Here is a 27315-nt window from a genome sequence, read left to right on the forward strand (position 1 = left end):
GGGGGGGGGGGCATGCAGTTGTCCCCTGTACCCGCAAGGAGAGAACTTTCTGTGGATGAACACTGGAAGTCTCTACTGCGGCACTCTTTTTACCCTCATCTTACAGATGATTATTGAAGTTGAAGTTTAGGGGGGCCTTGAGTAATTTGCCTAAAGACTTCAGGTTAGTAGAGTTTGGAGCCAGAATCTCAGTCTCCAGTTGCCGTGCTCTTCATTACTGTGCATAGTAGCCTCTTCTTGATTATTCTCTTTATTAAGGTGCTGATTATAATCTGGAATCACAGAGTATTTTCTGAGTGGGGAAAAAATCTGACCCCAAAAGGCATCCCTTGGTATTACATAATTTGGTTTCTTAAAATAGATTTAAAAAATTGTTTTATTTATTCATTACTCATTTATTTTTTTTGAGAGAGTGGGGAGAGGGGCAGAGGGGCAGAGGGAATATTTAGCAGGCTCTACACAGCATGGAGCCCTGCTTGGACCTCGATCCTACAACCCTGGGATCATGACCTGAGCTGAAATCAAGAGCTGGATGCTCAACTGATTGAGCCACCCAGGCACCCCAAAATAGGTTTTTTGATGGAGTGTTATTTCAGTGGCAAGTTTGGTATTTATGACTACAAGGCTGAGCAGTCACTGCTATAAGTCACTTGCTATGATTAGAGCCACATCACATTGTATTTGGACTTGTGGTAGACACTGAAAATTTCCATTCCACTGTAAATGGTCATTCAGCTTTATTGTTGTGTCTTCCAACTTTTATCTGCTGGAAAAGCTAAAGCTGCTTTTTGTATACAAGAATAAATTTTTGACACTTTTGTTGTTTAAGTTAGACTGGTCTTTTACGGGATTTGTGCCTACCTCTACAGCTTAATTTCCTAGGAGGAGAGAGGGGGGAAGGAGTGTCTAAATGATCACATGTGTCAAGGATTAACGCTTTTTCTTAAGTGTAAGGCTTTCTCAGTTGTACCTTATAAATCCTGATGCTGCCTTTTGCCTCTGACAGTTTATACTCAGTTAATTTTGAATTTTCTTCCTTCACTTAAAGATTTATTAAATAAATGTTATTTACGGTCAGCATATGTTAAGTAAGAATGAGGGCAAGATTAGGCCAAACTTTGAGCTGCCACTTAGAATTTTCCAAGTTGTTGCTTGAAATCCATTCGCTTAATGTTTGATGACACAAACCTTGAAGGCCAAAGAGGATGCTCTGTGAGAATCTGATCGGAAAGGCTGTAGTAGCCTCATGACACTCAGGGAGTTGTGAGTCCGTTCTTACTTCATGAATTACATGAGTCTGTGTGTATGTGTGTGTTAACCTCTAACCCGTAGCCTTGCCCATTTTGGTCAATGCCACCACCATCTATAGTTGCTCAAGCCAGGAGCCTAGAAGTCATCCTTGATTACACTGTGGACCGAGGCAAAGGGTGGAATCTGTCAGCAGTCCTGGCAGTGTGGCTCCAGTCTTATTGCCTTCTCCCTCCATCTCTCTATCCTACTAGACTGGGCCACCTTCAGCCACTCACCTGGATACCACAGTGGTTTTGTCATTGATTTCTTGGCCTCTTCTCTTCTCTATTCCAGCCTCTTTGCCTATATGGCAGTAGGCAATATCCCAATATCCATCAGATCATTTTGTCCTCCTCCTTGAAATCCTCCCCTGGTTGGCTTATTGTACGTACTAAATTCAGTCACTACACTGATCTGTAGGGCCCTGAGTGATCTGGTCTCTGCCTCCTTCTCCGTCCTCATCTTAAACCTGCCCCGCCTTGTGTTCTCCATCTTGCCCCCAGCCTCACTGGCCTTCTAGCCATTTCTGGGCCATCTCTTTCCCGCTGCAAGAAAGACCATGTTATCTTGAGGTTTTGGATTCCCCACAGTCTGTTTCTTTCCCCCTCTCTTTTCCATGGCTCGCTCTTCTTCTTCATTCTTCGGGATTTGTGCACTGTCCCCACCATCCTGTCTAGAGTAGGTTCTGTCAAATCAATTCATTAATGAAGGAACCAGCATAGAGTAAAACTGGCTCAGGAAAATACAGGAGAGTCAGAAGTATTTATAGTCCTGGAAGGAAAGAATGCTGGAATAAGATTGCTAAATTACATATAAAATTGATGAATGCCCTATAGAGCAATAAAACTGTGACTTGGCTATTAGATTCTCTCCTGGGATGAAATTCACCTGCATTGCTATTAGACAAGGTTAGTTAGCTAACAGTTTTCTGTGAGTTAATATCCATCCTTTCAGTGTTGTAAGATGCCTAATGAAGAGTAAACAGTAAGTCAAAACAAAAGTACATGTCCCTAGGGAGTTAGGTAATCTTTGGATGGGTTAATCCTGTTAGATGATGCTTCTGTGTGACTGTCCCCTCCCTACTTTACTTTCAGCATCTGCTCCTTTATGGCACTTTCATCAGTTTGTAAATACTCCTTTATAGGTTTGTCTAATTTCTGTCTTCCTCACTAGTCTGCAAGCTTACCTAAAGGGAAGGGAGGAGGATCTGGTAGCCCCTGCTCTGTGTACCACTGTGGACACTCAAGGCATGTTTGTTGAATGAGTGAAGAGATGAATGCTGATGAATGAGGACCGAGTGTTAATCATCTGTCACTTTTTAATCTCAAACATTTGGATTTCAGGTTCACCCAGAACTCCTAAGGGATTTCTAAAGAAGTCCTCTTTCTCAGGCCGTGGTTCCCAGCCTTGTTTGCACTTGAGAATTGCTGGAGAGCTTTAAGTGCAAACTAAAAAATACAGGTGCCTGGGGCCACTTCCAGAAATTCTCATTTCGTTAGCCCCGGAGTGCAGCCTGAACGTGGGGATTTTTAAGAGCTCCCCCATGTGATTCTTATGTGGAGCTGGGGTTGAGAGCACGTTCTAATGAAAACGGAGTAGAGCATTTTCAAGAGCTTTGCTTAAACTGTGTTTATAGTTTTGGTTATATCGGGACCTGAGTTGGAGTGAGGCCAGGGGCACCCAGGGCACATAACTTTAAGGGGAAAGTCACACTCTGGGCCATACAAGTGCTGATTCTGCATTTACACGACCCTGAGAGTGAGCACCTCCTTAAATGTTGGCTCTAGGCATCTCTCTAGCCTCACCCTATTTTGCCGGTTAAACAAATGGTGAAACCTTAGGATAATTTAGGAGGAGAGAAGCAGGGGGTGAAATTGAGGACCATTGGAGAATTCCTGATGAGGAAACCACATGGTGGACACTTGCCCTGGGAACTGTCCCTTCCTTCTTTCTGAGGACTGGCCGTGGGGGGTGTGAGGACTGAGAGAAGGTATAGGTAGGGCTTTTTAGAGGAGGTTTTGTAACCTCTTTTGTGTCATGGGCTCCTTTGGCAGCCTGACACTCCTTCTTGGAATAATGTTCTAAATACATACAAAGACGTAGGAGTCCAAAGGAAACCAATTATATTGAAATTAAAACTAAGATACTTAAGAATGTTATATAGCAATATCCATACTACTTCATTAATGTATTAAATAAGAGACCTAAGAGTGACCTAAATAACTACCATACTTTCAAAGTAGTGAGCGGCATAAACAGTACTTGAAGATGTCTACAACAAGTGTAATGTGATATATAAATACCTGATTTCGGTGGGTGGCAAAGTTACAGGTGCTGCTAATGATACTACAGCGCTTTGTTGCCTACATTCATAATTGAAAGAAATGCAAATTTTCGGTTAGGGTAGGGAGAATAAAGATGGAATTTTTTTCCTTAACCAAGATGACAGACCCCGTGATTTCTTTCTACAGCCCCTCTGGGAGTCTCCGAATGCTAATAGTGCAATAATGTGGCTCACATAGCCTCTAGGCTGTGTTCCCCAGACTGGTCATTGATCTAGTGGCAGTCTGGCACAGTCTGTAGGGAAAGGAGAAAGAGTTAGGACAAAAGAGTGAGTTACTTATAAAATGAAATGTACTCAATTCTACGATGGTTGTTTCGATTAAATGCCCTTTGATGACATTGATAATGAGTAAATGTAATTGATTCGCCATGACCCCTCCAAAAATTACAAGAGGAGGGAGCCCCTGCAGGCAGGAGTGTTATGCTCATGGTCCTGTCACCATATTGCTGCATGTCTGAGACGTTCCTGGGCTTAGTTCTGCACCTGTGAGATGTGGATTTTCCAGCAGGTTTTCTCTAGACCATTTTCCAGCTCCGAAATGGTGCAGTTTTATGTTGAGTGTTCAAACCTGCAATAGAAAGAACGTTTTGATTTTTAGCATGACAGTAGAGCCTAGTGGCTGAGTGTGGGTCACAGCAGTAGACTGCTGGATTTTGAATGGTTGGACCATCACTTTTTCTTTTTGTGCCCTCATACAAAGTGGTGCCCTCCTAACCTCTTTGAGCTTCACGTGGCTCACCTGGGGAAGGGGTGTCCCAATAGTACCTGCCTTACAGGGTTGTTGCGAGCATAAAATCAGGTAATGGTAAAATTTTGGAAAAGCGTTGAAACTGTGTTAATATAGTACTTGTTAGCCACATTTGGCTGGCTGTTGAGGACTTGAAATCTGGTTAGTGTTGACTGAGCAATTAAAATTTTAATTTAATAGCAATTATTTAAAATTTAAATATGCAAGCAGTGTAAAGTATTTTTCCATTAAATGAAACTTTATTGTTTTAGTAAGACTACATTTTACTTTAACTGTAGGCATTGTGTAAGACTAGGATCAAACTTCTCCTGTAAAGGGCTAGATGGTGGATATTTTAGACTCTGTGAATCATATGGCCTTTGCTGCAACTTGATTATCTTGATTATATTCACTACAGACTCTGCCCTTGAACTACGAAAGCGGATATGGACACTATGTAAACAAACAAGAATGGCTGTGTTCCAATAAACCTTTTTTTATGGACACAAATTTGAATTTCATACAATTTTCACATCACAAGCTATTTTTCTTTTTTTTTTTTTAAGTTTATTTATTTATCTTGAGAGGGAGAGAGAGCACACACACAGAAGGGACACAGACAGGGAGAGGGAGAGAATACCAAGCAGGCTCTGCACCATCAACAGTGAGCCTGATGTAGGGTTTGAACTCACAAACTGTGACATCGTGACCTGAGCCGAAGTCGGACGCTTAACCGACTGAGCCACCCAGGCACCCTATTTTTCTTTTGATGTTTTTCATTAAAAAATGTAAAACCCATTCTTAACTTATGGAATATACAACTCATAGGTTTATCCCCAAGATAAATGAATTCATGTTCATCAAAAGCCATTTATAAGAATGTAACATTTATATTCATAATGGCCCGAAACTGGAAACAGCCTAGATGGATTTTAAAAATTTCAATATGTTCATAAAAATGGATTACTCCATAGCAATGAAAAAGAATAAGCTCTGTCTACATACATTACATTGGATGATTCTTACAAAATGTTGTGAAGGAATCTAAGTCTCAAGGATTATTACTGAATGATTCCATTATGTGGAGTTCTGTAATGGCGAAGGTAGTCTGTGGATTTAGAGATTAGAACAGGGGTTGCAGAGTGGGACAAGGAGAGGGGATTAACTAGAAATGGATGGGAAGGAAAATTCTGTATGATGGAAATGTCCTGTCTTCATTTGGGTGTTATGTGCTTAATGTATGTGTTTGTCAGAACTCTTCAAATAGTACACTTAAGATTTATAAAAATTATCCCTCCATACAAATACTCCTTACATAATTTAAAAAGAAATGAATTGGTTGTGTTAACATTTAACATTGTGTGGTATTTCTTAGTAAAATCCAGGTTTCTGGCCACATTCCTTCATGTCACCTGTCAACTGGAACTGAGCTGTTCCAGTAGCATTGCCAGTAGCCATACTAGTGTGGCTTCTGAGCACTTGAAATGTGGTGCGTCTGAATCAAGGTGTGCAGTGCAGGTAAAATACACCTGGGAGTTTGAAAAAAAACTTAGTCTGAAAAAAAGAATGTAAACTATTTCAGCGATTAGACAACAAAAAGAAAAGGCATACAAATTGGCAAGGAAGAAGTCATTAATATTTTTTATCTTGATTATATATTGTAATGATAATATTGGGTTCAAATAATTATTAAAATTAATTTTACCCATTTCCTTTTTTATTTGAAAAAGTTTTGAAAAATTTTGATAACATATACATGACATAAAGTTTACCATAAAATTTATTTTTATCTTAACTGGTATTTATTTATTTTTAAAAATTTGTTTAACATTTTTATTTATTTTTGAGAGACAGAGAGAGAGTGCGAGAGGAGGAGGGGCAGAGAGTGAGGGAGACACATAATCCCAAGCAGGCTCCAGGCTCTGAGCTGTCAGCACTGAGCCCTATGCGGGGCTCGAACCCATCAACTGTGAGATCATGACCTGAGCTGAAATCTGACGCTTAACCAACTTAGCCACCCAGGTGCCCCTTAACTATTCTTTTAAAGTAATCTCTGTGCCCATTGTGGGGCTCTAACTCCTGACCCTGAGATCACGAGTTGCGTGTTTTACTGACGGAACCAGCCAAGTGCCATGCCTTAACCATTTTTTAATTGTACGGTTCAGTACATTCATATTATTGTGCAACCATCTCCACCATCCATCTCCAGAACTCTTTTCATCTTAGAAGTATGAAACTCCATGGAGTGCCTGGGTGACCCAGTCAGTTAAACGTCAGACTCTTGATTTTGGCTCAGGTCATGATCTCAAGGTTCGTAAGATTGAGCCCTGCATTGGGCTCTGTGCTGACAGTGCAGAGCCTGCTTGGGATTCTCTCTCTTGGTCTCTTTCTGCCCCTCCCCTGTGTGCTCTTGGCTTAAATAAATAAATACATAAATACATAAACAAACAAATAAATAAAATAATAGAAATAAGAAACTTCATACTTGTTAAACAGTTCTGCATTCCCCCTCTCCCCAGTCACAGGCAACCCCCATTCTACTTTCTGTCTCTATACATTTGTCTGCCGATCCCTCAAATAAGTGAAATCATACAGTATTTGTGACTGGTTTCTTCACTAAAAAAAATTTTAGTTACTATACAATTTACAATGATGTGGCTGGCGTTATATCTAGTGGATGGTATTGAAGGAGAGTAAACAGCCGCCACCATTTTAGACAGGACAGAGTTCTATGCTCAGTCCCACCTCTCCCCAGTGCCATTTACCATTTGGTATTGGATTTATGTTTTCTTTTTTATGTTCACATTTCTTCTACTTGAGGAAATGGAAGTATTTCTTACATTCCTGTCTCCATCAGACATGGAAAATGAAAGGATTTTCCCCTACTTTTTAGAGGGTCATATCTTTGGAAGCATAGTTTTCTTTGTGGAAGGGAAAGAGTCATTTAATATACAAAGTGTTTCTGTGTTCAAAGACTACAACCTAAGGTAGCATTATGAAACAAATTACTGCCTTGGATGGCTGCACTCATTGTCTCCTTGGCCCCTATAAACCTTTAATTTGAACTCTTTATTTATTTCCTTGTGTTAATTGAATTCCATTTGGGAGAAAAGATTCTAACCAACTACTACTACAAACGGCTCTTCTCTTGTGATTACTTGACATAAATCACTGGATAGCAGGTACTTTATTGATTAGCTTTCAAATAAAGTTTCACTATTAAATATGGTGTCCATATGACTAGAAAGCATTTAGACTGAATATTTATTTACAGACTACAGTTTTACTTTGCAGTTTTTGAAATATTGGAGCAGTGTAAGGGAGATAGCACCTTCATTAAGATTTTCAGTGATATGATGATTATTATGTATGGTGACAATCTGTTAAGTGAGGGTTGTTTAAAACCACATAAGCGAAGACAGTACAGGAGAAATTCAGCTGTATTTTGTGTTTTGCTGTTTGGTGGCTGTTTGGAGGAGAGAGGATCTTTGCCAGGTGAATAGTTCTGGAGAAATGCCATAGCCAGGGAAGGAGGACGGTGTGTGAAGTGACAGGGTCCTAAAGGGTATCTGGGAGTCCTTGTATAATAGTTGATACTCATCATCTCGTGTTTGTATTCTCTCGTTCCTGGAATTATCTGTTGAACACCAGTGAAACACTGGTCGGGGAGTTTACACATGTGGGCTTTTCCTTCTCTTCTCCCTCAAGTAGTGTTTGGAAATAATTCCTCCTCTCATGGGCAATCAGGGTGCAGATTATTTTATGTGAGCTTGTTCCCTCTTTTTAGATCCCTTTTGCAGACCGAACTGAAAGAAATCCCTTTCTGAGAAGAGAACCATGGGATTAGCTTATATTTGACTTACTAAGAATCTATGTTTTCTCTGCTTTTGCCTTTTTTCTTTTAAAGTCCATTCCTGCCTTGAGTACTGGAGAGCTGCCGAGGTTGGGAAACGTTAAAATGTTAAAAATGGTGGCCATCCTCTTTTTAGAGGAGAGTCCTGGTTTAATTTTCCAGATTGCTTATTCTATTTATGTCTCTTGGGCCTTTTGGCTGATTGATCATGCAGGGATTTGTCATATTGCCTACTTCTTTGAATCAAATGTGGACATAGCAACTAAAAATAAACACAATGTGTGGATATTAGAGAACCAGGGGCCTTCTTTGCCTGGGGAGCTGGGATACTTGGTTGTGTTGCTAAGATGTTTTCTGGCTTTAGCACAGCATCAGTCATTGGAAGTGCAGCTGTGTTTGGAATGGGGCGCTGATGGAAGTGCGGAGGCACAGTGATGAGTATTATCCTGAACAATGGATACAGATGCAAATCATTATGCATAATCCATAATATTATCCCCATTTTTGGAGTCCTTTGTGTTGTGTGATTGTGTGTGATTTGCCGCACTGAGAACTAGAAGTGTGCCAAAGCATCATTTCTGTTTCAGAATAGTTTTATCAGATATTTGAAAGATAAGTAAATATTCCAGACTGTTGGGTTTGAACTCTTTGTAGCATTGTGAGTGTGGCTAAAGGTTTTGACAGTAGAATCTGGCTGAACGGACTGATCGCTGTAACTTAAAGTATTTTCCTTATTCCATTATGAAAAGACAATTGAAGATTGAGCGTGAAAATTCCTTAAGGAATTACATAGGGTGAAAAACTGTCACCCAGGGGGCGCCTCAGTGGCTCAGTCAGTTAAGTGTCTGACTTTGGCTCAGGTCATGATCTTGTGGTCCATGAGTTCGAGCACCGTGTCAGGCTTTGCGCTGACAGCTCAGAGCCTGGAGTCTGCTTCAGATTCTGTGTCTCCCTCTCTCTCTACCCTGTCCTCATGCACGCTCTGACTCTCTCTTAAAAATAAGCAAACATTAAAAAATTAAAAAAAATAAAAGGAAGGCTAATGATAGTCTTGAGTTGTGAGGATTGAATGACGTAATATTTGCAGATGTTAATATAGTATCTGGCATATAATGTGTGTTATATGGGTTTTGCCTGTTTCATTTGCCACATATCGTGTTCATACAGTATCAGAGCCTTTTAGCTGGTGCCGGACTAAAGGCTGAGGTAGGAGATCAGTCCAAAACCTGAATATGTTCTGTGATGACTTGACAGCATTTAAAAATGTTAAGCCAGAATTGCTTGGTAAAACTGAAGCATTTTTCTATCATGACATTATTATAGGAGTCTTCACTGTGTCAAAATAAAGATTTAATCTATATTTAGTGCTCTGGAATTTTTCCTCAAAAGTGATTCATCTTTTGGCCATTGAGTTCCGCTTTTCACAGTTTTAAAAAAGTCTCACTTGAGCTTCTCTGATTCTGGTCCTAAAGAACTGCCGCTGCCTCGCTTTCTGATGTCAAAGACCGATGCTGAGATCCGATTTGGGAACCCGACTGAACTGCATGGAACTAAGGTTCAGATTCCATATTTAATCACAGAAAAAAATACCTTCAAAAGAATGGACGATGAGGATAAACAGGTAAACAGTCTGATCAGGGGTGTCCATTTGATTCTGACAGTGAAACCTCACATAGCCGTGCTTCATATCTACTGTCAGGCTTCTAGCAAATCTCACCATCTGGGATACAATTATAGACTTGGAAGGAAGCCAGTGAAGTTTCCTTGTAGCAAGAAAAAGCTGAAGTATAGCCACCCATTCGCCCTTTAGAGCTTACTTGAATGTAGATTGTGTCCAGAGTGAGGCCACTGATTTTTATTTTTTATTTTTAAGTGTTTGTTTATTTTTGAGAGAGAGTGTGAGTGGGGGAAGGGCAGAGAGAGAGGGAGACACAGAATCCGAAGCAGGCTCCAGGCTCTGAGCTGTCAGCACAGCCCAGTATGGGGCTCGAACTCTTGAACTGTGAGATCATGACCTGAGCCGAAGTCAGAGGCTTAACTGACTGAGCCACCTGGGTGTCCCAAGGGTATGATTTAATACACTTATTTGATTTCTCTAATCAGTATTTGTAAATGGGTTCTTTGAAATGGAACTTCTAGGATTTTTTTTTTTTTTAAAGTAAAGTCTAAGTCCAACGTGGTGGGACTTTAACTCAAGACCCTCAGATCAAGTCACATGCTCTAGTGACTGAGCCAGCCAGGCGCCCCTAGGACTTTTTAATAGATCTGTCTTCACAAAAAAAGTTTGGAGAAAAGGTTTCTGTGGTTAAATATATTTGGAGAGTGCTGCTTCATATCCTTGGGTCAAAGACTACATTCTGAGGCTTGGAGACTCATAAGTGCTCATTAGCAAATTCAAGGCCCTGACAAGTCCCGCTGTGAAGAGACATGGAGATTTGTGTTTACTAAACTAGTTTCACCAGAGAATCCTTTCTTGTGGGGCTTGTTTGGGATGCCAACTTGGGGAATGCTGCCGTTTCACATTTAGCAGGTTAGGGACAAGAGTAGGGAGGAGAGGCTTTAAAAATTAGAGCACTAATTGCAATAGTTAGGTGGTGGTTGGTAGAGATGAAAGTATAAAATTTCAGAAAAGTATGCCTATCAAGAAAGAGGTAAATAGTCTTATTTATGCATTAGTGAACCCTGGGGGCACCAAGGTACAGCTCATACTTCTAATAAAGATACTGAATCATGCAGAAAAGTCAAATTACATTGAATATAGTATCTTCTATAAGACCAAGAAATTTGTCATATTTTAGGAAGATGAGTCAAAACGTTTTTTAAATGCATTGTGTAACAAAGGATTAAGTTGAAAAACTATATGGCTCACCATGATAATGCTGGATATATGAGGTGTTGCTGCAGAAGTTTTATATTTATAGCCAAGTGAGGTATAGCATGTCTTGTTAAATAACTCAGTGTAATGTTGATGTCATAATTCTGATACATTTTAAATGAGTTCTTTAGGGATATATATGTAAAGGGGTATAGGAAGCTTCAGTCAGTACTCTGGCATGTTTTCCTACCAGCATTTGGAGAGGAATGAGGGTCTGCTGTCCCAAGATGGTTGATACTCTGGGGACTTTCTAGGCCCATCCCTGGCTGCGTGATTGAGGACACATCCTTTCACCTGAGGGTAGGTTTGTACTCTGCCCATCCCATCTGTTGGTGTGAGGTCACACTTCAAATATTCTTTTCTTTTTCTTGAAGAAGAGTATTTGATCAGTAACTCAGATTGCCTTTTTTTTAGACTAAGAGTACCTATATAGTCTGCATGTTGATTAAAAGTACTGTTTCCTTGTTACTTGGGTACTCCAAAGTTACCAGTTTATTGGTAGCATTGAAAAGGAGGAAACCCAGTAGCAGAGTAAGGTTGTTTGCTTTGCCAGACTCTTACATAAAATTCACATTTTAACTGAGATTTGAACTGTAGCTTATTAAGCCTCCATCCTCCTGTTTAGGAGTGGTTTGCCCATGATGAATTGTTTCATTATCCCCTAGTGTGAAAAAGAAAAAGCTGGCATTTTACTCTGGTACAGTAAGCCCCAGCAACATTTAGCATTAAGCATTTTAAGTGTGTATTTTTAATACCCACATTTGCTGGAAGACTTGGTAAGTGTAAATCCAGGAAATAGTAGCCTTTATTATAAACACATGAAAATTGAATTTATCCACGAAGAGATCACATTTGGGGAGTGTGAATGCTATTTCATGTGATCATTGTCTTCCATTTTCCACAGGAAAATACTAGTGGAATAACGGAAAGCATTTCATGCTAGTTTTAGTAATTTAGGCAACTGAGTGCTGGCGAGACTTTGTTCTCTGGGAGACTTGAATCCTCAGACACTGCGTTTTAACCAAGCCGTGTTTTTGAGAAAACATTTCCTCCCATTTGTGAAATCAGCCGTCTCACCGGCGGTAGAGTTGCATTATACTTCGTAACTGCCGTTCAAAGCATCAGGCTTCTCAAGTGACTGCCTCTGAACTCTGCTCTGGTTCCTTTGAAGCAGGAAACACAGTCTCCCACGATGTCACCCCTCGCCTCCCCTCCTTCTTCCCCGCCTCATTACCAGAGGGTGCCCTTGAGCCATGCCTACGGCAAACTGCGGAGCAACACGGAGCAGATGCATCCAGGTAAGAGGCGATCTTGTCCAGCTGTCCCAGGCAGTGTCCTAGAGACTCCTTAATCTCTCAGGCAGCAACGCCACCAGCTGCTGAATCTCCTGACTTAATTACCTCTGTCTTTGGAAACATGGCTGAATTTAATTTTGTACTCTCAAGCAAGGCTTTTTAAAAAAATGAAATGTGTCCTAGTGGTGCCTTGTGTCCTATCTGAAACAAACCAGTTTCGACTTGTAATTGATTTAGATGATTTAATCCTTCGTATATAGATTTCATTACCTGGGAACATCGCATGTCGAAGGTTTATATTGTCTTGGAATTGTTCCTTTCAGCAGACATTCCAAACATGTTTATATAACAACGGCTTTTCTGAAACTACTTAAAAATATAACTCTGCAAAAGCAAAAGAGTTGATTCAACCTTTAAAGACAGATCACATAAATGAAAATATCTCGCTCTTGCGTTTGAGAAGAATAAGGGAAATGGTAGGGGAAGCATTTTGCTGAGAGCATGTGGTGTGCCCAGTTGTGGGGTCGCCTGCTTGCTCACACTTAACGCCGTGCTGGCCGCATTAGCGGTAAGGTACATTAGTTGTTCTGAGTTGGCTGCCTAGCCTGCAGTGCTTAAGGCTGCGTGCGCTCACAGCAGTGCCTTGTCCTCCTGGGGCTCTGGCTCGTACTTTAAGATAGGACCAATTAAAGATATTCTAGAATCGGTTATTCATCACCCTCCTCTTGTATTTTGTGGGCTGTGTTTGAAAATGACCCAGTTTCTGCAGGGTTTTGCTGCGTTGAAAATAGTGGTGAGTTCTAGAGGGACACAGATAAAAATGTGTGCTAGGCTATAGAGAGGCTGTAATATTGTAGAGAGGAGCCGGTGTGGCATAATGAAAAAATTTTTTGATGGGAATCAGAAGGTGTGGGTTTATGTGACTAGCTATGTGACCTTGGGCAAGACCCTGAACTGCTCTGAACCGTGATTTCTTCTCCTCTTTTAAAATGGGGTAACACTATTCTATTGGGATGTGGTGAGGATTAGTGGAAACATGAAGTCTGATTGGAAATTAAGTCCTATGCAAATGCAAGATGATGCTGTTAAGGGATAGTAACAAAAAATCACTCTCCTTAAACTCGAATGTCCCATTGGAGTCTGAAACAAAATAGGGTTGAGAATTCTTCACTTTGCTTTTAGCCTCTCCTGCCTGATTTCCCTAGTTTTAGAAGCGGAGCTCTTTTTTTGATTCTTAATGTTGTTTGGGCTTGGACATTGGAGTTTTATGCCCAGCGTGGTGCCTGTTTTTTGGTTTTTAATTCACACGTGAGTCATTTTTTGTTCTACTGAGTCAGCCTATTACCAGGTTCTTCGCTATATCTATATCTATAATCTATATCTATCTATCTATCTATCTATCTATCTATCTATATCTATTTGGCTATTCCTTTAAAAACTTGTCTGTATTCACTGTCTCTACTTCTTGCCCCATTCTTTCCTCATTCCAATTGGGCTTCCATTCCCCCCATTGGCAAGGAAACAACCTGCTTCTCTCCGTCTTCCTTGACTCTTAGCAGCCTATGTCAAGGTTGTCCATGCCTTCATTCTTACTTATTTTTTCTAAATGATAAAATGCACATATTTAAAAATCTCCCAAGTTGAGTTTTGACAAATGGATGCATCCATGTAGCCACTACTTTGATCAAGAATAGAACATTTCCGGGGCGCCTGGGTGGCTCAGTCAGTTGAGCGTCCCGACTCTTGATTTTGGCTCAGGTCATGATCCCAGGGTCTTGGGACTGAGCCCCACATTGGGTCCTGTGCTGAGTGTGGAGGCTGCTTAAGATTTTCTGTCTCCCTCCGACCCTCTCCCTGACTTCTGTGTGCACTTTCTCTAAAAAACAAACAAACAAACAAACAAACAAACAAACATACATTTCAATCACCCTACAGATGCCCCTTTCCAGTCACTCCCTGGCCTCCAATGTGAGGACTGTTTTGATTTTTATCACCTTAGATTAGTTTTGCCTCTTTTAGAACTTAATATAAATGGAATCATATTGAACAACTCCTCTTATGTGTCTGCTGTCTTTCCCTTGGCATTGTGGTTGAGGTTCATCCTTATTGTTGTGTGTCTCAGTAGTTTGCTTTTTTTTATTACTCAGTTGTGTTTCATTGTGTGAATGTACCACAATTTGATGATCCATTCTCCTGTTGATGGACATTTGGTTTATTTCCAGTGTTTGGCTGTCATGAGTAAGGATCCAACGAACATTTGTTTGTGAATCTTTTTGTGACATATATTGTCATTTCCCTGGCACCTAGGAGTAGAATTTCTGTACCTTAGGGAAGGGGTGTAAGAAACTGCCAAAGAGTTTTACAGAGTGGCTGTATATACCCACTGGCGATGTATGAGAGTTCAGTGTTCCTTGCCAGCATTTGGTACTCTCAGTGGTTTCCTTTTCTTCAGTGTTTTTTTAACTGTAGACATTATATCAGATATGAAGACATTTCCTTGTGGTCACTCTTTTATTCTTGGAACATTGTTTTCTAAGTTACCCCTTGCTGGTTTTTCTCCTATATCATGAACCTTAAACTTGACGAGCTACCATTTCAGAAGGTTCTTCTTTGCACAGCACACCCGTAGAGAGGAGTCTGAGTGAACAGTCAGTTGCCTGTTTCTCAAAGAGTTTGAGTTTTTTGGCTCTAGCCATCGATTAGGAGTCTGTTAGGTCCCTGTAGTTGTGAACAAGGTCATTCAGAAATAAAACATTTACAGGTACTACCATTTAGACTTCTCCATCTGTCTAAGTCAAAGGAAGGGAGAGTTTTTCTATCTGCAACTTGGTTCAATCTTGTGATTTTTGCTTCTAATTGATAATATTCACTTCACAGCTTGTTCACTCCTATTTGTATAATGTCTGTAGATTCTCCCCCAGAGGATTTTCTTGGCCTGTTTGCTTCCTTTTCTGTCCTATATCCTCAGGTCAGGAAGTAAGAGAATCCCACATGTCTTCATTCTCTTTCTTCCCATGTTTTCAGAACTCAGTTTTTCTTAAGGCCTTCATGTTCTTTTCCATCTGTTTTTTTTAACTCTCTGTTGTCTTCACCATGTCATCAACCCATCTGACAAACCCAGGATTCCCTTTCCTGTTTCTGTACTCTGTTTTCCTTTTGATCTACACAGTGGCATATCTAAAACCTGTTAAATCGCAGTGACTCTGGTGCTCAGCATTCTAGAATTATTCTTAATTTATGCCTTTTCAGAAAGGAGTTTTGCCGGTGGAATAATTTTCTAGGAATACATTTTTCTGGGGTCATTTCCCTGTCTAAGATTCTGCCATGATTCCTGGCTAGTGGGGAACGTTTGTGAGTGTGTTTTAAATCAGACTGAGTGTCTCCAGACCAGTCTGATTCAGAGCCCCTCTTCAACTTCTCCCCTGGCTCCTGCTATTCTAACCTCTGCTGGATGTAGCTGTAGCTCATGTCCCGTGGGTGAGACTTGTGTGCCAGGCATCGTGCAGAGATCTTGATGTGTGTTATTTTCTTCTTAGCACAGCCCTTGGAGGCAGATACTGCTACCCATATTTAAAAACCGTTGAAATCACAGTAATACAACCATATAGTTAAAAAATATTTAAATGCCTGTAGTGAAAACAACTTTTCTCCTTCCCACTCAACTTATTTCTGATCTCCAGAGGCAACTACTGCAAATCTTACCTGTTTCTTCTGATACCTAATGTCTTATCTCTGTATCAAGATATCCGTTCTGCTTTTTCTTACACATCTTACTCTGATGTATCGATTCTAGGAATGTACTCTCTGAAGAGCATGGGCTGTGATGTCAGTCTCCTGGGTCTAAAGGTAGACTTGGTGGGCCTGCATTTCTAGCCTGTGTGACTATGGGTATTTCGCTTTAATGAGTTTCGGTTTTTCTTATCTGTAAAGTGGAAGAATGTCTGCCTCAGAGGTTTGCCCTGTGGATCAAATGAGGAATGTTATATAAACCTCTGTGCCTAACACGGGTCCTGGCACATTGTAGGTGCTCAACTGTTGCCTAGTATTTTCTTTGTATTTTTAGGATCTGGTACCTGTTTGGTTTTTGACGCCCTTAAGTGTTCTTGAAATTCACCTTCTGGATATCATTCATTGGGTTGATGGCAGATGTAGAGTCTTTACTGTGCATTTGCTAGTGATCCCCGTTCTGGTTTGACACTGAATCTCAGAGTGATGAAATCTTTAGGGTTCTTCCCTTTGGAGAAAGATGATAACTTCTAGTTCCTTATGAAACCTCTTGTAAGGGGATCTGAGAATTATTTCTTTTGCATTGAGTTGCATTTGCCAGGTTTTATTTGGGAGGAAGGAGAGTAGAGGCAGTAAGTAACTCTTTCTGAGTTGAGATCCACCTGAGGATGGGACCAGAGTCAGACTGATGATGGTCTGATGATCAGTTCTGATACTGACAGAGCTGATCGAAGCACATGTTTTAGATTTGTGACCACATGGGCTTCGTACACTCACCTCTCCAGTCACGGGCAGGCATGGCCATCCTAGTCTTCCCATAGGAGTAGGAAGAGAAGATCTGCCGTTGAGGCCAGGCCTTTCCAAAAATGGTGCCCCATGTGGCTGAGTCTTTGTTCAAGCCTTACTGATGAGATATATCCATCTCTTCCAAGGGAAGGCTCTTGTAGGTGAGGGGCTGGAGCCATGGGCCAGGTGGCCTCCTCGCATATGTGCTCCTCCTGTGTAGTAGAAGCTCCCTTCCTCTGAGGGGAGCCAGAGGCACGGAGGGTCAGCTGCCCAGGGGAGGCTCATGACCGCTAGTACCCCAACCATGGTGCAGTTTACTGTGTTCAAACCTTCTGGCATTAATAGTTATATTCAGTGTTCTATCAAAATGGAGTGATCTTAAAAATCCTTCTTCGAAGGACACCTGCCTACCGGCTGAGACTTCTTTTTTAACATTTGGATTATGTATTCCTGGGTTTGTGTCTTTTGCAGTTTTTTTTATATTCTTATGTATTCTTAGCAGGGTCTGAAAATCTACTCAATACTTTGCCAGGTAATGATTTTTGATGTTTTAATGTATTTTAACTGTGTTATAATGTTGTGTTCCAGTCCCTTGGAGGAAATATAAAAAGCAGATGTGAGCCCAAGAGTGGTTTGCTGTTCCTGATGTACTGTTTTTACACCTCCTTTATTTTCAGGTGATCAGAGTCTGCCCTGGGTGGTGCTGTGACAGGCTGCCCCGCACCCTCTACCAGACCTTATTTATAAGGAAGCTAGAGGAAGCGAGCATTTTACTTCTTGATACACTTCCAAAAACTCCAATTGTCAACCAGAAATGTTAATCAAAAATGGCTTCATCTTGGGTGATGAGTTCTCTTTTCTGTTGGAGCTGAATACTACCTGGTTATGTTTAACTGTTTTCCTACCATATTGGCAAAGTCATTATAAAATATTTGGGAAATAAAGTGAAAAAAGGCTTTTGTTTTTGTGGCTTAAAAACTTTTCTTAAAGTCACCAAAATTATTTTTAGTTTGGTTATTGAAAGATAAAATAATAAATATAAAATACATTCATTCCTTTTTGTATTTTTCTCTACTTGATTTTACATCCTTTCCAATAAGGAAAAGAAGACTGTGCCATTTATTTTTGAAAAATAAATAGTAACATTGATTCTTAGTGTTCAAAATGCATACTTATTTTCTTGTTTCTTTGGAAGATGGGTGACGAATGCAAGACTTTTAAACCGGCAGGTATATATAGAATTTACCAGATACTTAGAATTTGAGCATTTATAATATGGCACTTCTCTGACTATTGTTATTGCTTTCTATTCCAATTTATGTTCTTACCATTACACCCTTCAGATTTATTCCTAATCTCAACATGATGCAAATCTTTTCCTGTCTTTTTATGAATCAGTTAAATGGCTTTCGATTGCACCCAGGTTTGTTTGTACAGGGTGGCCCTATGTACATAAACTCTAATTCCTTTGCTGATTCTTCCCTGAAGAACAGACAGTCTCAGTTTGAGTGTGACATCATAATTTTTGGGTGGAATCTTTTTGTGCTGTGCTGACTTTTCCTCCTGCTTTTTCAGCTCCTTATGAAGCTAGACAGCCCCTTGTCCAGCCTGAAGGACCCTCATCGGGGGCCCCAGGAACCAAACCCCCTCGCCATCAGGCTTCCCTTATTCGGGTAAGTGATGTGGGGTTGTGCCAGTGGCAGACTTTGGGGACATGGCTTTTTGATGGGCTGCCTTTTTTTTTTTTCTACAAGGAAGATATAAAACTGCCCCCTTGGGCAAATATTGGACTTCTTGTTCTGTTGCTTGTATATTTTTGTTAATCTTTTTTTTTTTTTTTTAAAGTAAACTCTACCCCCAACGTGGGGCTTGAGCTCACGACTCCAAGATCAAGAGTCACCTGTTTTACTGACCGGGCCAGCCAGGCACCCCTATTTTCCTAGATCTTTTTTGTAACGTGTGTTTCTATACTTTCTCGGTGTCTCTAGATGAATCCAAGCTGGTTCTTGGTCTTTTGTATGTCAAAATGCCCTGCCACCTGTATCTACTTAGTCTTTAGGCACCTCCCTCAGGAGTGCATTTTTCCCCCCCAAAACAGCCTTTCTTATTTTTGCCTTATTCTTTATTATTATTCATTTGGTGCGTACTTAGCTGTTGCCCTTTGTTTTGTGCCTCCAATTACATTGCAGGCTTTTGGAAGGCAGGGGTAGTTCTTAGGCATTCTCTCTCAGTGCCTAGTCCATGCCTTTTGGAGAACAGCTATTTTATGTGTGGCAGCAACTACTGTTTCTTATATGTAATAGATAGCAGTATTCTGATAGAAACACAAGTGATGTCTCAGTTTCTCCTGGCTTAGAAAATTTCAGCTTCCCTTTCTCCAGTGTTTTCTTTTGGATAAAGAACTCATTTGTTTTTTTGTATCTGCAACTGTTATCTTGTGCCGTATCTCTGAGTCCTGTGCTGGGTAGGTCCTTTTCTCAAAAAAAGGGTGTGTGCATGTTGGTGTATGTGTCTGCATGAGAGGAATTACGAAAAAACTGGGTTTACTTTTGGGTGGTTTGTCAGTGTTCAACTTAGGAAGAAGGATTACTAAGGACCTTCGAAGGAAGATCGTGATGTTCACTGAATACCCTCTGGGAATGGGTACTCTGTTAGGCCTAGAACTGTGTTATGGACAAAACTTTATCTTCTAAGGTGGTAGTCTTTGTACAAAGAACTTTCCTAAGGATAATAATTTAGCCATATGCTGTGTATTTATATTTAATGCTTCCTACAACTATAAGATCTAGGTACTGTTATATCTATCAGTGTGGGTGAGTTAACTGTGCCTGAGAGAGGTTAGGTAATGGGTCTAAAGTTTTATTCATAGCCAGTAAGTGGAAGAACCAGAATTTGAAACCAGGCCTTGACCCAGTGTCAAAATCTACGCTTAAAATACTTTACATTAGAGTTCCATACTATAGGGAGGCTATGTTCCGAACTTGCTACATAAATAAGCATTGGGTGTAGTAAGAACTATCCTTGAAAATCCCTTACTGGTACCATGTTGGAGGGCTAACATGCCATTCTCTCCTATGTCCAGAAGACCTCACTTTCACCTCCAAGCTGGAACAAAGAGCTGTTTCTTTAGCTGGGCCCCAGATGCAGTAGTTGGTTGTGTTTAGAGGTCCTGTGGTACAACAATATGTGTCTTTAAATATAAGAATCACATCTGCTGCGGAATGATGGTTTACAATAAGAAAGGCATTGGAGGGACAGGGATTCATCTAAAAGGTTCTACAGGATGTGCTGTGCATGTCTGTGTGGAGTTTATCCTAGTGCTGTGGAGTCTTAATCCTGAACTGTTAGAATGATGCTCACACAAGCAGGAAATCATGGCCTTTTGCAGTGGTCAGATAGGGATCACGAGTTCCTTTCTACCTAGTCGCCTGGCAGGGGGGATGCCATGTGTTCTTATTTGGATTGGTGTCCTGTGACTTCTAATCTCTGGGTCCACGTTTCCTGCTAATAGACATGCTTCTTCGTTCAACTGATGTTTACTATATACCTATGGAGGTGGAACAGTCCCAGTCCCTGCCCTCATAGAGCTTCTAGGCAGTTGGAGGAGGTGGCCAATAATCAAACCATCGCAAAGTAAATAAGTCATTATAATATGTGTTGTGAATGGAAATTACACTGCTTTGAGGCTGAAAAACAGTGTGGGGGTGCAGTTATGTCCTACCCTTAGCAGGTAGGGGGCAATCAAGGAAGGCTTTTAGTGGGAAGCCGCATTTGAGTTGAAATGGGAAGGATTTGTAGGTGTTAACCAGGTCAGGGGATGAGAATGGGGGAGTAGGCAAGAATATAGAGGGAACTGCGTGTACAACATTCTTTGCTAGTGCTTAGCATTTTATCCACATCCTCTTCAGTGCTCACAGCTGCCTTATGAAGTGATTCCTGTTATCCCCTTTTTTCCCATGTCCTCTTTAATTCTCAATTAGAGTATGAAAGGAGTCAAGGGTACCAGGCAAAGGCCATGGTCAGGAATGCAGAATGTGCCTCGACACTGGGCCCTCTTCAGTGGTACTTGCCTAGCTGCTCATGTTGGAGTTCCTTGTAACAGTGACAGTAGTTGAAAAGCACATAAGCTGCCAGCACCATAGGAATCCCAGCGATGGCCCCTTTCTTCACATTGACATACTTGTAACACTGGTAGTAATCTCTTGAAACGCTCCAGCAGTGCCTTCAGGGGGTGAAATCCTGCATCAGTATCCAGCTTGGCAGCTCTCCTAAGTTGACATCCATGAGCTGCTTCTCCTTCACTGGTATGGATGACGCCATCCTGGAGTCCTGGGTGTCTGCTATGTCATCCCATGTTTCCGATGCTAAAACCTGAGATTTAAAGACCTTACGTAATCTGCCCAAAGTCACAGTTAGGAAGTGATAGGGTTGGAGTTCAAACACAGGACGTGATTTCTTAGTCTGGCTCAGGAACCAGATGGATAGTAATATCATCTGGTCAGCTAAGAAGCCCTGGATGAAAAACTGGCCTTGAGAGTTCTGAGGAAAGATCATGAGCTCAGTGTTAGATGCTGGGATTTGAGCTTTTGAGAGAGTCAGGAGGAGGTGTCAAAGAGATGGTAGGAGATAATGGCTCTGGAGCTTTGGGGAGAGCCAGGGCTGAACATCAGTATTTGCCAGTAGTTGGCCATTAGAAGGACTTAAGGTATCGTCTGGAAGAAACCAGATGGGTTCTCGTGCAGGACTGGCCAAACTCTGTGTGACTTTGGGTAAGTTCCTTCTCTTTTCTATAACATGAATGACTTGGAATGGATTTAACAGTCCATTGTAATAATCTGCGACAGTCTGACTCTCATGTTTGTTTGGCATCAGTGGAAGCCCCGCCCCTGCCCCACCCCCTCCTGTTTGAAGCATTACCTTCTGTTTAAGATGAGAACAAGGGGCCTTCCTCCAGACAGCACAGTTTGTGGTTTTCATGGCTGATGTGTTTTTGTTGCTTTTGTTCCTAGGTTTCTTCCTCATGGCTGTCAACTTAGTTTGGCTAGACTCTACGTCCCAGAAAGAAAATTGCCAACCTGAATTAGTCTTGTTGTTGAGGGGATCTGAAGAGAAGGGTTTTGGTGGTAGGGGATTAATATGGATTGGGCCTGGTATCAGCTGAGACTGGGATAACTCATTCCCCTCACATTGCCATGTTAATGTGCTGATGGCAACCTTGCTTTCTTCTAGCTTCCTCTGTCGCCTTGTATTCGAATCCTTCCTCATGATAGGATGGGAGGCGGCCTATGGGTGCTGGGGGAGGTTTTTAGGGACTCTGGGCCAGTGCTGTTGCAGCTCATGAGCTTGGCATTTTAGAGATGCTTATGCCAAATTCAGCACCCAAATATTGGAATGAATAGTTTTTTTTGCTTAATACTTTATGAGTTCGGTTTGTTTGTTTGTTTGTTTGCTTGTTTTTGTTCAGGGTGAGATGTTTTTCCCCTTGAAATTTCAGACTGAGCTTATTCTATATCTGTGGAGGGTTGACAGTGATTTGTAAAGAAATACAAAGTCTTCTTTCCTGATTCATCTGTTATGTGTTTATAGGTCATTTTGTGGTTTACTTTTCACAAAGTTTCCTAAGCAGCTAGACTGTAGTCATTTGTAATTTGCTGGTGTAGGATTTAGAATTGCCCCTTTTGCTCCCACTGTACTCCACTGTGTCTGTTTTTGCCGTGGTTGCCAGAAACTGCTTTGGGTTAAGTTCTTGCTCCATTGACCCCTTGGCAGCTTTTGACATTAACCACTGTCTTGATATGCTCTCATCGTTTGGTGTCCATGATGCCATCTTCTCCTGGTTTTCTTCCTGCTTCTGTGACTACCTCTTACTAATCTTCTTTTTCCATTCTTCTTCTTCCACCAGCACCTCACATGTTGGTGATGCCTGGGTGCGCTTCTTACTCTGTTCCTCTTTAGCCGTATGGAAGCTTATGACCACATATCTCCATCTGCCAGATGTCTTCACTCAGATGTCCCACTGTCTTTCCCACAGAACCAGCTTTCACCCTTCCGTTCCTGTCTCCATCCATCTGTCAGCACAGGCCAGAATGCTGGTCGCTGTCTTTGACTCACCTCTCGCCCTCCTGCCCACTGAGTTACCAGGTCCTGGCCATTTCACTTTCTAAATGCCTCTCTTACCTGTCCATTTCCCTGCACCTCCTTGGTTCAGGCCGTCCTCCTCTGTCACTGAATCTGTTCTGTCAGCCTGTAACTCTTTTTCCTTGCTTCCACTCTTGCCTCTTCAAATCCATTATGCTTACTGCATATAAAAATAGTCTTAAAAATACATATCTGATCACCCTACTCCCTTGGTTGAGACTTGCCCACTGCTCTCTGCATACCACCTACTTCCGAACATGGCCCTCAGGGCCCTGCTGTTCACACCTACTTGTTACCTTTTCAGCCACAGTAGTTCACTTCTCTCCCTCCACACCCTGGCCACAAGGGAGCTACTGTTGTTTCCCTAATAGCCAGTGTCCTTTGTGTGGGAACCTTACTCTTCGTCTTGTCTTTTGCCTTCTTTGTTTTCTCCTTTGCCTTCATTCATGTATACTTTTTTTTTCCATTGACAACATTAAGTTTGAGAATTTTCTAATATTTCTTGTACATGTGAAGTTTCCATTTTTTCATTCTTAAAAAATAGCTCATTACTCATCTCCTTTATCTGTGAAGCTCAGCCAGAGGGATGGGCCTTCAGTCTTTGTTGGTTTCACATTCCAGAGGCAGCTTTTCTTTTGTGTCATTCCAGGAATATTTTAGGCACACATAAATAAATATAGGTATTCATGTATATGTGTATTTGTATGTGTATATATTTACATATATATTAAATATATGCAATATATTTTTACCTGACTTTGGGAATACAGGTTTGGTAGATCAAAATACTTCCAGGCAGATCTCACTAGAAAAAATTTTATCTTTTATTTTAAATCAAAACATATTCACTTTTTGCGCCTAAATATGCATGCTGTAATATTTTATTCTCTTTTTGAAGGGGTGAATGTAACAGTCTTCTGGGGTAAATTCTCAATGCTCACTTGTCTTTATTACTTCAAAGACAAAATAGTGATAGAATTTAGAGAACTTTATCACCCTGCCATTTCACTTAGAGGTTTTGGCTTTATTTGTGGTGGAAGTTTTCTAATGAGTAGGCAGACATTGTCAGACCTTGCTAAGCAGCCATCGTTTTAATCTAAAAGTCTGTGAGTTGAGAAATGTTTATTGAACTTAGTTGTCTCCTTTACCCCCCTCATTCTCGCTCAATTTCAGTTTCTTGCCATGCCCTCCCCATCCTGCTATGGACTTAATTGTAGGTACTTATGTCCAGAAGCAGATTCTCTCTGCTCCTCGCGTCTATTCGGAATGGTTGTAAGTGGAAAAGAAGTGTGTAAAGGATGCTGAAAGAAATGAACACCCCGAGGCTCTGTTGGAGCAGTGTTGGCAGAAGTCAGAAGACAATTGGTAGCCACTGCGAGTGAGTTGTTCACTGTAGGAGTTTGGATGAGAACAGGCAGAGCTAGACTTTCTGGGAGACTGTCCCTGCAGTGGGAGGACTTTCTGTGGTGTCAAGGGTATTTTATGGATGGTTGGGACTAGGACGCTGGGGGTGGGGGTGACGAGGAGTAGAGGCCGTGGCTGCAAGATTGGGAGGGGATTGAATGAGGTGGCGTAGAGGCAAGTCAGGAGCACGTCGGTGCTCTGAGTGTGAGAAGAAAGAAGCAGGTCAGCAAGTGGGCCTCACGCAGTACTGTCTCAGCCGCTCTGGTTTTCTTACCTAGTGCTTGTCCCGGGGAAGTGGCCTACGTGACAGGTCGGGCCGTGGGGGGCTCTTTCAGGGTCATTTGGCCTGGTGGGGGGTTGGTTTTTATGTTGTTTTGCTTTGTTTTAGTGGAGCCTGGGCCATTTTTTTTCCTTCCTTAATTTGGAATCTTCCCCCTCTCCCCTTATCTGAGAGCTGTGACTCCTGTCCCCTGCAAAGTGCCCCTGTGCGTACTTCAGCATAATGCCACGCCACGTTTAGTTCTTGCCGTTTTTTCTTCTCCACATCTTGCAGTCAAACCAGTGGGCTGACGAGCCACTGAAGAGAGCCACGCGGCTGTTCTCCCAAGTGGCTAGAGCTGAGCAGCCACCGACGATGCCCTCTTCCCTGGGCTGCGGCGAAAGCACGCTACGGTGCTACTTGCTTGTTGCAGGTTATACGGCAAACACCACACTGGTTTTGGTTTTGTTTTGGATCGTGGGTTGTGAGCTTTCAAATACCCTTGTTCTTCAGGGCAATTAAAAGTTAAAAAAAAATATATCAAAAATTAAAAAGATACAAAAGGGTGTAGAGTGAAAAGTGTCCCTCCCGTCCCCTCCACTGGCCATCCAGTTCCCTATCCCAGAGGCAGCGAATATGACAAATTTCTTTTGTATCATTCTAGGATGATTTTATGCATATGCAAGTGAATATAGGTGTTCTTATGTAATTATATATAACAGACACAAAACATGGAGTTGCACCTTCTTACATGTATGGTAACATACAATATACATCTGTTATGCACTTGCATGTTTTACTTAGCGATGAGCTTTAGTAGCATTCTATAGCAGTACACAAAGTACTCCTTTTTGGTTTTTTTAAATGCATAGTATTGTATAGTGTGCGTCTTCCATAAATCATTTATGGATCAGCTCCTTATTTTTTTTTAAATTAAAAAAAAATTTTATTCTTGAGAGAGAGAGAGTCAGAGCACGAGTGGGGTAGGAGCAGAGAGAGAGGGAGACACAGAATCTGAAGCAGGCTCCAGGCTCCAGGCTCCAAGCTGTCAGCACAGAGCACGATGTGGTGCTTGAACTCACAAACCATGAGATCATGACCGGAGCCAAAGGTGGACGCTTAACTGACTGAGCCACGATCAGCTCCTTCTGATCAACATCTGGAACTTGCAGTCAGACTTGCAATACATGTTTGCAATACATAGGGCCAGTTCTTAGAAATGGAATAATTGAGTGAAATGTCTACACATTTTTATTTTTTATAGAGATTTTCAAATTGGAGACTACCAATTCACACATTTACCACCAATATACAAAAATGTTTATTTTCCCATACCCATGCTAACACAATGTGCTAAAAATCTGATGCATCTTTGCCAGTCTGGTGAAAAATGGGTAAAAAATGAGATCTCACTGTACTTGTAATTAACATTTCTCTTTATTAGTGAAGTGGAGTATCTTACGTTTATGAGTCATTTGTGTTTCCTTTTCAGTGAATTGCTTCATATTGTATGCCCCTTTTTTGAGTTATCGGTGTGTTCTTTACTGGTTTGTCATTCCTACCAGTCTGAAACCAGAAGCTGGTGTCTTCCTTTGGGCGAGTGAGAGGCTGCAGTGTATGTGGAAAATTGCTTCTTGCGTGGTTGAGGGGAGGTCTGGGCACCGAAGGCCCTCGTAGGAGGTTGGGGACCCCAGCTTCTCTTGGTTCTGGAGCACCTTAGGCCCTCCAGCAACAGGAGTTTCTTGTTTATAATCTTTAGGGCAGAAAGTAGAATTACTTAGTTTATGGGTAAACATTAGGCTAGGAAAATCTTCTGTTGTTCGGGATGTTGAGTGGTAATATATTGTGCGTGTGTTGACCTCTTGCCATTGCTAAATTGGCTAAATTCTCTTCCTCTGGCTGAAATAGAAAGGCTTGAGGGAAGAGAGGGAGGAGGAGGAAGAGGGTGGGAAAGAGTGTATGTGTGTTCGCCTTTCTGTATAACAGGAAGAACTGGTTTGATAAATTTTATAGGAATGTAAGTGCCTTATTCTTGACATCTTGTTTTATCAGACACATTCCACATTTGATTTCAAACCCTAGCTGGAGATTTGCCATGTCCCAAGGGGTGAAAAAGTTTGATGTGTTCTACTTTACTGAGTCTCCCTAGGACCCCCTAGATACCCGATTAGTCACTATTATGACAAAGAGGTCCTGTTTTTCATCTCATCAAGCCTCCTTCCTTCTTATTTCCTTCACCCACTTCTAATTCTTTTTCAGATTTTCTAGGCCTTATTTTTTAAACCTTTAATTTCAATTGATACTGAAATTTACTTTTTTTAGCCTAAATTTTTTTTTTAGCTGTCTCTTATTATATTCTTCAGGTGCTCGCCATCTACCTATGCTTCTTAACAATTAAAGTGATAGTAGTTGCTCGGTTTCTTTGCTGGGAGGCACTTCTACATGAAAAATGTTTTGTGTTACAAGATGAGAATAGTAAAGAGATACTGGATCATTGAAAGAGGTGATTCCAGGATATGAGAACAGGGCATGTGACATTGAAACTGAAGGATGTTTATGGGAAAAGGAAAATTCAGTAAATACTAGGATTCATTGGGGTGCTGCCTTAAGGCCTTGCA

At 41.3% G+C, this 27315-nt stretch overlaps 1 protein-coding gene and 1 pseudogene across 7 annotated transcripts in view; one reads left to right on the plus strand and one right to left on the minus strand.

The window, feature by feature from the left end:
- The window catches only part of REPS2 (RALBP1 associated Eps domain containing 2), a 234510-nt gene that overhangs the window by 59614 nt on the left and 147581 nt on the right, over positions 1–27315 (plus strand). For 5 of the 7 annotated variants that reach the window (XM_040468333.1, XM_040468327.1, XM_040468330.1 and 2 more), the window contains exons 3-5: positions 9687–9835; positions 12261–12387; positions 18472–18569. In XM_040468333.1, coding sequence (XP_040324267.1) covers positions 9687–9835; positions 12261–12387; positions 18472–18569 — 374 coding nt within the window. The remainder of the gene's footprint in view (positions 1–9686; positions 9836–12260; positions 12388–18471; positions 18570–27315) is intronic. The other 2 variants (XM_040468329.1, XM_040468332.1) reach the window with 1 other exon arrangement.
- Positions 20521–21783, minus strand: LOC121025684 (ATP synthase subunit f, mitochondrial-like; annotated as a pseudogene).

The sequence above is a fragment of the Herpailurus yagouaroundi genome, unplaced genomic scaffold (genome assembly GCF_014898765.1).
Source record: "Herpailurus yagouaroundi ecotype Mexico unplaced genomic scaffold, PumYag 67690, whole genome shotgun sequence".
Classification (NCBI taxonomy): Eukaryota; Metazoa; Chordata; class Mammalia; order Carnivora; family Felidae; genus Herpailurus; species Herpailurus yagouaroundi.